Consider the following 14099-nt stretch of genomic DNA (forward strand, 5'->3'; position numbering starts at 1 on the left):
TGCACGTTCGGCTCGTCTGCCCCCACGCGTTCCTTCTCCGTTGCCATGTCGGTTCAACAGGCTTATTGCATGCATTGGTGGCGCCAGGGATTTTGGACCCCAGCAATATGCATGCAATGCGTAATTGTGTAATGAACCATGTGTGTCAAACAGATCACGATCATCTATGCATGTTGAACACCGACCTAAGTCAGAACGGTAAAGGGGCTTGTGTGGCGGGGCTATCACATCATTATGGTATGATCGCGTGTCAAAGTGTGCATGGTCCCACTCTCGCTCGAGACAAGTGATATGTAACGAAGCGAGACTGTTGGCTGGTGCTAGGACGTCCCAAGATGCTTGCCAAAAGGCACCCATAATACTGCGAAAAGCGCCAAAACCGTGAGCACCGGCACAGCTGCATTCTGCCAATCGCCAGGAAACTTCATCAGCCAATATATCCAGAAGCCGAACGCAGCAAGTAACGGAACGAGATGATATACCGCCATGAACGCAAAGGATATCGCATGCTCAGCCTCTAAGCCCCAAGCAACAGCCATGGTGTCGTCGGACTGTATGTCAAACTCGCTCTTTTTCTTTGGAACACTGCGTGAGCCTGCCTTGTCGTTCATACAGACTGCGCTATCATGCCACGGGTTGAGCCATGACCATCTACAATCTATATCGCAGACTTTGAGACAGACTGCGAATGTCTTGGGAGAGATCATGGGATTTGTGCCTGGTCTTGGGTCGTATTCGTAGTCGTTCTCGAAGCCGGGTAGTCTGGGAGGTCCTCGCCTTGGGAAAGGACGCGCCCGATATCAAACTTCTCCAGCTATAAGAGTTAGACTCCTGGTATTTTGCAGGTGTAGTGATAGAAGACACGGTACCTTTACGAATCGACAGAACCGGAAGCGAAATGGTGATGCGAGCCGTTTGATCCAAGTTCGATGCTTTTTGTATCGTGTTTTGAGCTCACGAACGAATATAGGATCATTCAGCAGAGTTGTGATGCTGATCCGTTCGACTTCCAAAGAACACCGCGACCCTTGCACGGCAAAAAGGACGCGTTTTGATGGATCTGGAGAAGTGGCTGCAAGAACCGTCGCTGATTGACCAGAAGTTTGTGGTGATGAGCTGTCGTTGTCAGTTGCCAGAGAGTTAGTATCAGTTTCACCAGTAGTCTGAGAGTTGCTCCTTGATTTTGGCACCGCGGAGGAGTTTGTGGGAGTATAGCGTTGACTGGCTTTCGATGATACTGAAGAGCTTGACGATCGACTAGCAGTGGACCTGGTCAACGTTGCTGCAATATCAGGTATGCGAGGTGTCAAAGGCCACCAATCCCACTCTGCCATCGTATAATCCTGGAACAAGGCCTTGGCCTTGTTCAGGAGAGATGTGTTGTTCATGGAAGACAATTCTATAGTAATCTTCGGTGCAGACGCAATGGCCTCCCGTAGTGGTCTGCGTAAAATCAAAAGCGCGAGATCTCCACTGAGAAGATCTAGAACTGTAGTACAATCGGAGTTCACTTTCTTGGTCAACAAAACCTGAAAGAAAGTCGTGTCTGCTTGCCTGTCCGACGTTTGGCCCTTGGGGTCTGAGTTGCAAGTGTCGACATTTTGCAAATACTTAACAATGTCTAACACTATACACGTCCAGTCTGTTGTCATCTGGGTGCTCAAACGATGTTCAATACTCTTATTTTGGGCATTGTAGCCCCAGGACAGTAACTCTGAGTACTCAGTAACGAAACAGCCCTCCCCCAGAACAGATAAGGTGTATGTGTGGAGCTGGCGTAGGGCGTGATTATGTTGTAATATGTCAATGCAGTCATCGTCTAGGGCAGTCTGTCTAAGTCTTGAGGGTTGAGAGAGCCGGTCAAGAACTTCGTGGAATTGAGTTGTTCGCTCTTCTGGGTGAATCTTGTAGTCCTGCTTATTCGAAACCGTGAATGACGGTTTCTTCGAGAATACAAAGCGCTGCAGGTTCATCTGAAGTAGCTTGAATGCTGCACTCTGGACCAGAAACTCTCGCACGTTCGTAAGATCACCGAAGATGGTCTCGTCGACGTACGCATCTTCATCTGATGGGTCCTGATTATCATAGTCCAAGGGCAATTGTCCTTTTCCTCCATCTGCATCTAATGCGGGTGCATGGCCCGGTTGGTATCTTTCTAATATTGCGTCCGCGATGTCTCGTACCTTCAGTGCCACCAAACGAGCAGCAAGAAAGTCTAAGCGATCTTGTGCCTCGTCTTTTAGATTTTCGGAGAATGATTTTAGCAGCCGTCTGAATGTGTTCCCAAACTTTCGTGGTCCAATAGGGCCATATATTGCAGTTGTGTAGAGTGGTTGAAGAATCCCGTCATCTCGAAATATGGAGAGGACCTCTTTGGTTGCTATCGCGATTTGTGTTGCCAAATACCCACTACCTTTCAACATTTCACTAGCAGATGAAGCAAGTGACGGAACATAAAATATGGAATCATCGTCAGACAATGTGACTGATACGTCGTCTTCATGATCGGAGTTCGCGAATCGACCTTTATTGTACGGGGGCATGTCTGATGTTGCTTTCCGTGTACCTGGTTTATCTTCATCTTCTGTATCTGTTGTACAGGTGAAAGGCGAGTCTGAATCTTGGTCAATACAAGACAATCCCTTGGTTATAGCGCCAAAGCCCTTTGAAAGATCTTGGGCTTCAGTTTTATTAGAGACATCTGATAACTTCTCTTCGCTGGTGTACACATCACAGTACTCCACAGAGGCGACGCTTGCTTAAGTCTCTTTCATGCGATGGAGTATATGGCCAATCAACGATTTCACCGTCGCGCGACTGAGAACTTCGTTTGTTTGTCGATTCTTGCTCAACTTTGATCGGGTGAGACCTGCTTGTAGAGACCAGATCCGTTCGCGGAGAAACATGATAAGATCTGTCCATACCAGTGGAGGGCTCTCGTGAATTATAATGTATACTGCGTTCGACAGCTTTGACGAGACTTTGGACTTCTACATATCCGGTAGGTAATTCGAGGCGAACCAAGTTATTGTCTTCCTCAATAGTACTGTAAATTTCGCCATCAGGTTTCATGTATATGTATCTATGATTCACAATGTCAACCACTAAGCTGTTGCCTCAAAGCCATCGACTTACCGGGCTATTTGTTGGGCTAGACCATGGCCCACCTCACATAGGTTTTCCCGGTTGCGATAAACCTCGTAGGAATTGTGACAGTATGCACATTTCCGAGCATGCACCTCGAAATGGTAGGCCGCCCAGCTCTCCGCAACATTCACGGGGCGAGAAAAGCTGTCTACGGGATCTTCGTAGAAGCCAACAACTCGATCGTGTGCCATTGGCATGGTAGTAGAGCCTTTTCAGGAACCAAATTCTTCAGGGGGGGGGGGGGGGGGGGGGGGGGGGGGGGGGGGGGGGGGGGGGGGGGGGGGGGGGGGGGGGGGGGGGGGGGGGGGGGGGGGGGGGGGGGGGGGGGGGGGGGGGGGGGGGGGGGGGGGGATGGGGNACCACCCCCCCCCCCCCCCCCCCCCCTGTAGTTAGTGGTGGTTGAGCTCGACGAGCGCGTAACCCCGCAGCGGTTTGAGCTAAAAGCGTTCACTGACTTTGATTGTCGAGAATTGTTTAGATGTAGCGACATAGACACTCAGAGGTTGTTAGCTACGTCGGCATCTTGCAGCACATCTGGTACAGGATCGTTGGTAAAGCCAGGCGGATAGAAAGGTGTCGAGAATCATCCACTTCGCTGTTTTGGTAGTACGCTAAGCCGTATCGATTCAACTGTCTTACGTACATTATCTACTTCAACCACCAATACTCATCACCGTCGCAGTGACCTTATACCAGCGACGGTATTCAAAGGCCGCGTTAGGACGGCCTTGACGACTGGTGTGTATGCAACCTTGTGGCTGTTCCACGCGCCTGACTTTCCTGCACAGATCAGATCATGCCTGCATTCTCCCAGAACATCCATATGAAAAATACAACGTCGACTTGCGCATGTCCACACAGCATTGCACACCGATGAGAGCCTCATGGGCGCCAGTTTACTAAACGACATGCCGCCCGTCATCAGCCGTCACACCAGTGGCGAATTGTAGTGTCTCGCGAATCTCCGTGTGTGTGAGACGGGCCTGTTCGTTCCCATTTTGGAGAGCCTGTGCTGTCCAATATCTGGGTTCGTCTAACGGCATATACAAGCGGTTGTAGCGACATGCACAGCATGCGAGATCTCACGGGCGGGTAGCAGTGCCGCTTGGCTGCAAGTCTCACATTGCGTGCGCAAACGTGGCGTGAGTACTCCTGTACAGAGGCATCTAGTGGTGTGTATGGAGTGGCATACTGCTTCCGGAAACAATACTTGTCCGTGGGATGTTCACAGAACCTGATTGTGAAGCGGGATTAAACGGAGTCGACGCGCGTGTATTCTCTTCTACCACCCACCCACCAAAAGCATCACCTATCGCGCCTTTATCTCAAAGCGATCACTTGTGCGTTGTGTCATGCATATTAATTTCCACATGGCAAACATGGAATCTAACAAAAGCAAACCCATTATGGAAAGTTTTGGAGGACCCTGCATGGCCATTTTCGTGTCGGTTGCCCTTTTGTAGCGATTCGCGCGAGCCGCGTTATGCTCTTGCTCCCCCAAACTTAATCTCTACGGGACGGAAAGCACTTGTGTCCTGGGTGCCGAGATGCGATTTTGTGTGGGGTAGATAACATAATCTACAAGGTAGTGAAACCGATGAAGACGATGAGCCTCCAACCGTTCCCATATGCGTGTGTTGCGTCCCATGGCCTCACTTGTGACCGCACTGCATGCTTGCGGATGACGCACGCCTGGTTGAAGGGCGGGTTAGAACGGAACAACGGATCGGAACGTCCAACGACGCACCGAAACCCAAAATCCCTATGATGGTTTATTCGCCTCAACTTCCCATCTACACCTGCTAAGAATAGTATGGGGCCACATGTCCCACCCCCTCGAAACGGACGGAGAAGATGCGTGTGGGGAGCGCAGCGATTGGCGGACATCCCTACCCTGCCCAATCCAGACTTTGCGTAGAATTATCTGATTGGCGGGGTCTGCTTTTCCTGCGAGTAAGATGTCTGATATGATATGATATGCAGCGCGGGGCCAACACGTTTGCATCCCCGTCCCTTGTTCGCATCGCATTTCTGGAAGAGACTAGTGCGCCCACGTGACGGTATTGGGGATGCGGGTCCTCGTCACGTCCTTGGATGGCTGTCACTGCTTACATGCATGGGCACGGTGTGTGTGCGCGTGTGTGTGTGTGTTGTACCGCGTGGCTTGCATGGTTGGGCTCTGAGTGCAGAGTCCTGGGAAAGGCGAGGCGCATACCGGGCAAGGATGATGCTGGCGCAAGTGCATGCGGGGCCCGGCAGTGTGGTTCGGCGATTGGACTAGCTGCATCATGAGGTGTGGGTATGTGCGGGATTATGGAACTGGCGAGGGTGCGGTGCGTTATGTAAGATTTGATAGTGAAGCTGAAGTTGTCATTCCAGCAGTCCTTGTTGAGAGAAAACATGAGTAGATGGTGTCTACCTTGTCTGTACATGACTCACTCCCTGGTACCTGGTACCCATCTTCTTCTGGTTCTTGGTAACCGTGCCAGTTACGAAGACCACCTACCTAGGTATATACAGTAGGTAAATCAACGACGAGTCTTCTTGTAACAGGATGTGTAGCATCAAGTTGTTGCAATCAAGCAACTACCTACTTAACATCGGTTGTGTAATTCGCATCGAAGACCCAGCACTTGCGCATATAGTTGGGTGGCAGAGAAAATTCTACCCCGCACTCTCGCAGGTTCCTCGAAGTTTTGAAGGTGCGAGTATCTGTGCTGTGGTACGGCAACCAATTCTGTTCAAGTCGTAGGACATCAGAAGATCTGTTCTGAGCATTCGGTGAATACATGAAGGCATGGTTTGATTGCTTAGGTGAAGGCGATGCTGTGCAATATGTGCATGATCTGTCTGCGACCGAAGGCGCAAAAGATCACAGTGCCTGCCTAAGCGCTGCATCTACAAGGTCATTGAGTCAGTCACACAATCCGGTGAGTGTTCTAGCTATGCTTGCTTTGCTGAATGTGATACATTGTCATGTGGTAAAGCAAATATTGCGCGCAGACGGAGGAGCGCGAAGTCAACGCGTGACTAGGTAATTTGATAGACACACACGCACTGCCGAGAGAGACAACGTTCGCGCAGCGCAGATCGAATCCCGTACAAAAGACGTCGATGGTATTGCATCAACACGACAGGAAGATACGGTGTGAATTATAGGTACACGTGTCGAGAGTCGGTCATCTGGATGTGGGTGGAGCCCCTAAGTCCCGCGGATGTACGTCAATGGATTCCATCATGCAAGTCAAAGAAACATCAGCTGTAAAGGCTGAAAAATGAGGAAGTTAGTCCGGAAACCGCATCCCAGTAGGGTATGGCATCCCGCGACCAGCAACATGACTAGGTCGCGCGGTGGTGGTAGTGGTGGTGGTGGTGAAGCAAGAAACGTGAAAACACCATCGGCAGTTGCATAGAAGCAATCAAAACGTGCTTACGCAGCCCGAGATATCTATCCTGTCTTGCACGTTCGGCCCGAGTAGCGAACAGAAATCGGGTAAGCACAGCAGAGGCTGATCATGGGCTGGATCCGCTGCAGCATGCGCAGTCTTACAGCCTTGTTACCCGCCGCAGAGGTAAACGGTGAGTGAGTGCTGATCTTATACACAGTTCCCTTTGATTGGGCGGGTATCCGTCCCCACTTGCGGCATGTCATCAATCAGTACCCATGCACCACAGCGGCTCTGCCTAGGTAGTTCTTCTTCACGACGTAGGATCACGGGACAAGCGGCTGGCTCGTGGGCAAGCTAGGTTGTATCCTTGCAGCACATTCTGCAGCGTGGAGACTTTCTTAGTGCTTCTTCTTGTATGCCCACCCGTAACTTTGTCGCGAGTCAGCATCACACCGGATGCTGGTAGCGTTCGCGGACGTGATGGCATCGAATCGAAGGTGGAGAGATGGCGGTGAAGATGTTGCGTGCGCCGTGCGCGCTTCGGGGGCCCGGCAAATCTAAGGTTAGGCCCGATGACGAGGATGGTGATCAAGGGCATGTCGTGCATAGAGCGGCACAACAGTTAGTCTTGAAATCCGTGAGGGTGTTGATTGGTCGTCATGGAAAAGTGAAGGGTCGGATTGATTAGCGATATGGATAATACGAATGCGACATCGTTCTTTGTTGTGCTGCCTTGGTGCAGGGCTAATGTTCAGTTGAGCAGCTTGCGATAGGTCGGCTACTCCCTACCTGTCTTGACATGCCTTGTCATGCGAGTGTCCAAGACCTGCAGGGCGTCATAGTGTCTGCCTGGACATCATTAACAACATGTCAGTCCCTAGTCTCGAAGAAAAGGCCGTCGATATTCTATTTCACCGTCGACTTTCCTATTGAGGAAACAATGTGGTAGGCAATTTCTGGTCAGCTTAATGCGGCTTCCGCAATTTGGAGAAACTTCTAATCCGGCCGATTGCGGTATCCTGTTCCCTTGATCGCTGTACGAAGTAAGATGTGCACAAGAGCGGGATAGCTACTAGTTGGACCGTGCTAAGGAGGTGGCGAGATTCGGACCGTTTTGAGGAAGGTTCAAGCTACTGCGACTGTGGGACGTTGTGGTGTGGTAAAATCGACCACCGGAGAAGTTCCACTCGACACCGTCAACACCGGGCTTCTAAATAATATCCGCAGAGTTCTCAAGCTAGCGCGTAAGATGACAGGAAGACGGGCGTCCGTTGAAGTTTGGGACTAGTAGCGCACAGTGGCGGACTGATAATACAATTCCTAGTTGAGAGAAGTAAAGGGCCTCAACTATAGAGGCGCTATAATGCCGTACATAAAGTTCCGGCGTGGGTCAGAGAATGCGCCGAATCGTCCAACGGACCGCGCCGGAGGCGTCTCCGGCATCTAGTATGCGAAACACGGAAGTTAAATTCTGGCCAGCTCACATCCTCGGCTGCTTTCCAGCACGATGGTCAGGTGGCTACGGACCTCTCTGACGGGTTTTTTGTGGACTGTGCGCAGTGGAATCAACATCGGTCTTTTGAGCGCGAGGTTGTGATTGTACACGTGTCTGCGTAGCCTACAATAGTTTATGCCATGTGGGCGCCTTTTCAACGTGGCATGTCTGGTGACATTCGAGGGCGTACGACCAATGCTACGCGCTTGTGAACAACGTGAAGCACTTTTCTGAAACAAGAGAAAGGCATCATAACACACTCGGGTACGACGGCCTGGACTTCGCGGAAGACTGCCGACCTGCTAAACCATATAGTCTGGGAGTCAACGTCCATCGCTCCGGGTCGCTTACCTACGGTGAGCTTTAAACTTTCGACGGATGCCTTGACCAGAGACGCTATGCGCAAAATGCGGGTTGTATGATGTGAAGGCGTCAGTTCTAAGCTCATTTCTTGTCGGCCGTGTACAGCAGCCTGAGGCTGCACTCGGTATGGTTCTGGCCTCATCCGCTAGGGCCGGTTCCTGATATGGATTTTGGAGAGTTGACGGCGGCTTTTCTTAGTTCGTCATCCCACATCCGAAACTCAGTTTCGATGACCGTCTGTTTTCGAACACCGTAGCGGAGATAGGCTCGTTGGTCGAATTTTGTGATACGTTGGGCGCATACGAATGTGAGATTGTGATTTGGATTTGCCAGGTGCCCTCGCAAAGCAAGTCTCAGGGTGGAAGGCCAGAGGGAAATGGGTTTGAGAAACAAAATACATTATCCGCGAAGGCCTAGGCAGTAGCGTTTCTTAGATTGTATCGAGAAAGACACTATGTAGTTTGATATGGTAGATAGTGAGTGTTGGAACTAGTTTGTACAACAACAGGCGTTTCATTCTCTTTGGTGTCCGCGAGCGGACGAATAAAACAATAATGCTGCCCACGAAGTGGTACGTATGACGAAGTATTGTACATTGGCGAAACGAAGTTCCTCAATCCTGGTACGATGATAACGATGACAACCAAAACGTCCGCGAGGACGGAGATATCTAGATGCAATTTGTCCATAGTATTGATAAAAAAAAACAGAAACGAGAAGCCATAGGGTATAACGCAGATTTGTGCTCGCAAAATTGCAGAAGCTGGAAGAAACCACCCGCGCGATGTGAAACATGCATCTTGGATACAAGTTTCAGAAAAGTAATATAGGAGTAATGTGATAGGATAGAAGCATCACTGCTTCCCTCCCTGGATCTTCTCTTGGGTTCAGGTGCGGTGCTCATACCGATTCGCCTCAGGAGGAAATGAATCGCGATAGGCTGGCCGTTTGGCTGTGGGCTGAGGACCTGCAGACTGTGTCTGTTGATGCTGTGGGTACTGATGTCCCTGAGTAGGAGCATGGTTCACTGACCCAAAGGTAGATGCAGGGTAACCACGTGATTCATGGCTAGGAGCAGACACATCGGTGTGGTGAGGACCGACGGCCGGATGGTAGCTGCTAGTTCTTCTTCGAACATTGCGCTCTTCTTCGCGCATCTCTTCCTCGTAGCCGTCGTAAGAAGCTTCTGAGCCATGCCCGGTGGTAGAAGACGGTGCCCGTGACGGCGCTACCGATACACGCCTTAGGCGAGGCGATGGTGGTCGGGTGATGTGACGTTCTGGCTGAGCTTGCATTGCAATCGATCTCCAGTAATCTCTCTCGGAGCGATAATACTCAGCATCTTCATTTGAATCGCGGACGTTCTGCTCCAATCTGGATATGCTTATAGAGGCCTCACGTTCCTTCTCTTTCCTTCTGGCACGGAAACGTGCGGAAGCACCAGCGTTACGCCTTCTCTTCTCATCAGCACCCTTGGAAGCGGTCTGTGTTTCTACTTGGATATTGTGCAGAGACCCATCCTGGCTCTGAATTGTCATGAGCTGGACACTGCTCTGGTTGGATGGTGCCATGGCTATCATACTATTACGCTCACTCTCCATGGATACAGATCCCTGGCGGGAATCGTGAGTAGGTGTATGTCTACGCATTGGTCCATATTGGCCTTGGGTACTGTTGTTGTCGTATTGACTCGACGCAACGGAGGCGGGCTGACTGTAAGGAGAGTATTGTGCGATTGGACTAGCACTACCAGATTGGGGGAAGTTTACGCTTGGTCGGCGGATCTCTGTTCGCATCATGTTCGGTGGGGGCGTCGGAGCTGTAGCTGGGAAATAGTGCGTCCGGCCGCCAGCTGGAGGTGTAGGCAAAGCAGGCTGTGTTGTCATTATTTCCGAAGGACGGGTACTTGCAGTTAAAAAGGGCGACTGCTGTGCATCGATTGTACCCGTGGGCGGGTTCAATCTGCTCAAGCTGTGGGTCCTGATTCCTTTCTCGGGGTAGAGAGACCGTATTGGAGGACGCTCTGGGGGCTGGAATGGCCTGGCATGCTGCTGCCCTTCCTGCGTAGATTGAGTAGAGTCTACGCTGTTGGGTCGACTGATAGAGGGCAGGCTCTGGGAATTCTGTGTATCGACTGGGGATGGTGAGTCCATCTGAGAATTACTGCGTCTCAAAGCTCGTTGCTGTTCGACGAGTTCGGCCTGGGGGTTCAGAATTGAGTGGACTCCAAAAGGATTCCCAAATCTTCGGTCAGACGGAGTGGGTGGAGTCTTTGAAAGATGGCGAAGAGGTGGCAGTGAAACGGGGGGATTCACTGGGGCTTCCCGCGGACTCCTGTACGGTGGTTGCATTGGGGGATAGGATTGAATGGGTGACATTTGTGGGGTGTTCCGCTCTGAACGAGGCTCTCCTGCCGACAGGATGGACATGGAATAATTATCGCCAGAGCCCCCTTGGCCGCCCTGACTGGACCATGGGCCGTCCGGTTTTGGATCGTTGTGGTATGGGGGAGTCAAAGAGGGCTGGAAGCGTCGTGGGTAGTGAGGGAGAGGGGCCCGAATAGCGGGGAGAGTTTGAGTAGCCAGGATGACTTGGTTGGTTGGGTCGCCTAGAAGACAACCCAGAAGACGTCAAGGTAATAAACAGTCTTGGAGGCGAAAAAAGGTTGTGGATGGCAGAGAATGGCGGCAGTCCAAACGGTGAAGCAGGAGGACGAGGCGAGGATAAATTTCCTAGTAGGGCAGTTGAGGCAGTGTGGGGCTGACGTCCATGCTATACTAGGCGTGAGCGGCGGGCGCTGCAGGAACAAGGTCTGGAGATCAGTGGTAAAGTGAAGCGTGGAGGAGGAAATGAAGCTGCAAGGCAACGTCGAGGGAACTGGTAAAGAGTCTGGGAGTCGAGATCTGGCACGCCCGCAATCGGCAGTGGTCGCGCCAGGACCGGGTGTGATATAAGGCTTTTGCGGTGTAATAGTCGGAGGAGCGCCGACCGGGCAGCAAACCATCGAGGGTGCATATGCCCCTGTCAAGCCTGGTCCATGTTGCGCGAGGAAGGGCAGCAAGTACATCATGCCTTGTCGGCGGCTTTGACGACGCGCTAGGCGGTGCCTTCGTGCTTGCCAGGATATGCTGGCAAGCTACGCACGCACGTCTTGCGCGCTACTGCATGTTCGACAGTGACGATGCGCGGAAGCGGAAGAGAGACTAATCCCCCCACCGCAACAACGCGCAGCTGGCGGCGGCGGCCAAGGAACGACGTCGATGTGGCCGCGCCCTGCAGCCTCCAGCACTGACCTGCGGGAGACAGTCCGGAAAGACGTCCTGTCATCTCATCTGCAGCTCGCCGGCCCTCCCTCCTCCACTTGCAAAAGCCCACCGGTGGCTGGCTCGCTCTCATGTCCTCGAGCCCTGCTAGGGCCGGTCAAGCCAGCGGTAGCGGGCACCGTGTGCGTGATGCGCACGACCATGTCTCATCATGTGCCCCAGCACATCATCCCTTCGCCTGCCGCTCGTTGTGAAATGAATTGTGCTCGCTCTTCATTTTGCTTTGTTGAGCGCGCCTCATTGGTAGCCAATCGCGAATTTAAAATCCCCGAAACATGCCAACATGCCGCTTGTGCCTCGCGCGCTACACGCACTGCACAAAACACGACGCACAGCTTCGCCCCGAGCTGCTCGTGCATCGATCGCCATGCTCACGCTTTGGCCAGAGAGATCGATAGCACCGCTGCTGCATGTCTCATCTCATCAATGGGTTGCTTCTTGTACACCTGCATTTCCGACCCGGCCAGCACCACTAACGTCTCGGGACGGTCAGCGGCGGCAACGCCTCGTCTCGCTGCGGATGACAGAAGAAATTGGCTCACCCACGCCATGCAGCCATGCAGCCACGAAGGAGCGATCGCTTCCGCCTTGGAAAACGTGCGTGTCGAGAACGTGCTCCTCATGTGGACGTGTTGCAGTGGCCATGTGGGGGTAGCAACAAGTTGATGAGACGGCATGATAGACATCTCTGCCTTTGTTGATATGGATGACGGCCTTCTGAAACTCGATCGAATCAGTGACATGGTAGCCCTCGGCCTGCCGTGGTGATAACATTGAGCAATATGACTAGGATTTGGTCACAGTTCCCCGCGCATGCCGTGGGGGTGGTGAGCATGTGGAGCGCCTCACGATACAGATGCCGCATCCCAGCACAAGATTTGTGATGGGTCTGATCGTCAGCCATGAGTGTGCAAGTACCATACACGTCGGGCTGGCATGGCGAGACCAGCATTGCGCAATTTATGGCGCCTTCGATGCGAGGTCTCGTTTGCAGCGCAACTTCGAGTTTGCGCTCAAGTTTAGCACGTTGGGCTTCAACTTCTGGCCCCTGTCGCATTGCAAATTCCGTCAGGTGTCCGCCTCAAGATCCTACAGACGCACACCATGTTAAACAGGGCTAGCTCGTGTCGTGTTGCAACAATTAGCTGGCGTCAATCCATGTGTGATTCCTGCTTCTCGAACCCTTTCCATGACAATTATACCCGAAGCACTGGTAACGGCGTGCATGTTGCAGGACATGAAGACGATCTCCATGCCGCACATCTCATCCGCTCTCGTTTCACACTGTGTAGGGCTGGAATTCGAGCAGAGGTGCGACGGCCACAACGGCGTGTATCTTGCCACCGGGGACGAGTCCTTCTTCCGGGCAATCGCGGAAGGTATGGTGCTCCTAATGACTCCAAGAGACACCCTTTGCAAGAATTGTCGAGGCCGCTTGCTTCTGGACGCAAACTGAACGCCCTCGCGAGCGCCTTGGCCAGGGATATGTTCCGAAATCGTCATAGCTTACGACCAGCACCGTGGTCGGACACGGCGCCACAGATAGATCTCAGCCTTCGGTTGGCTGATTTTCTCCACCAGTTTCCGGCTCCAGGCTGTCGGTTGCGCAGCCAAGATTGTAGTTCAGGGGAGACTGCACCGGGTTAGGAGGTTACGTCACACGTGATGGACTAATCACATATACACGGTACAGCCGCGCACAGCGGTTGGTTCCTGTTCCAACCCGCCGGATCATATCGCCATCTCAATCTAGAAGACTGATCCAGACGAGATGAGATACGGAAATGACTCGTAGTCTCGGTGCAGTTGCACCTGTTCGTAGATGGCGTTTCCGGTGAAGCTGGGTACCCAGGTGAACTTTGCGTCCACTTTTGTGTTCCTTCACCCCACCTCCCTACGCGACAGAGACGGCAAGACTGCCGTTTCCTTCCGCGACCATGTCGACATCGTCACATACAAGCTTAGCGCGTTGTGAAGATCCAGCACGCGATAATGGTGGCAGGTGCCGGCGCGTGCTCGTCGAGGCGACAATCCTTCGGCACTTGACCGATGCTCCACGATGTTTCCTCCAGGCACGTGTCCAGTCATGTTGAAGTGAAAGGGATACCCTGTGGTAGAGATCGAACCAGTGGACAATCCGCATACGGTCCAAGCTCCAGCACGGCCGCCTTGATACTCTTGAACGCGCTCGCTGTGGGCGCTTTCGCAGCCTTGAAGTGCTTGTCTATCGCTTCCTGCACGGAGGGGCGCAGCCCAATAGGGTGTGGTTCTTACGACCCTTGAACACCCGCAGTTTGCAGCATATACCACAACGTAGCTTCTCACAACATTCCCGATATGGGCTTGTCCTCGCTAGACAGACTTCTGACATTTGTAGCAGAT

General features: G+C 52.4%; 1 protein-coding gene across 1 annotated transcript; it reads right to left on the minus strand.

The window, feature by feature from the left end:
• Positions 1 to 9281: 9281 nt before the first annotated feature.
• J4E82_007051 (uncharacterized protein) lies at positions 9282 to 10772 on the minus strand (the record flags this gene model as incomplete). The annotated part of the gene is made up of 1 exon (XM_051733300.1): positions 9282 to 10772. The coding sequence occupies one exon, from the start codon at positions 10770 to 10772 to the stop codon at positions 9282 to 9284; it is 1491 nt and encodes a 496-aa protein (XP_051586902.1).
• Between the last annotated feature and the right edge of the window lie 3327 nt (positions 10773 to 14099).

Source organism: Alternaria postmessia (genome assembly GCF_024291825.1).
Source record: "Alternaria postmessia strain BMP 2775 chromosome Unknown scaffold_45, whole genome shotgun sequence".
In the NCBI taxonomy this organism is placed as follows: domain Eukaryota; kingdom Fungi; phylum Ascomycota; class Dothideomycetes; order Pleosporales; family Pleosporaceae; genus Alternaria; species Alternaria postmessia.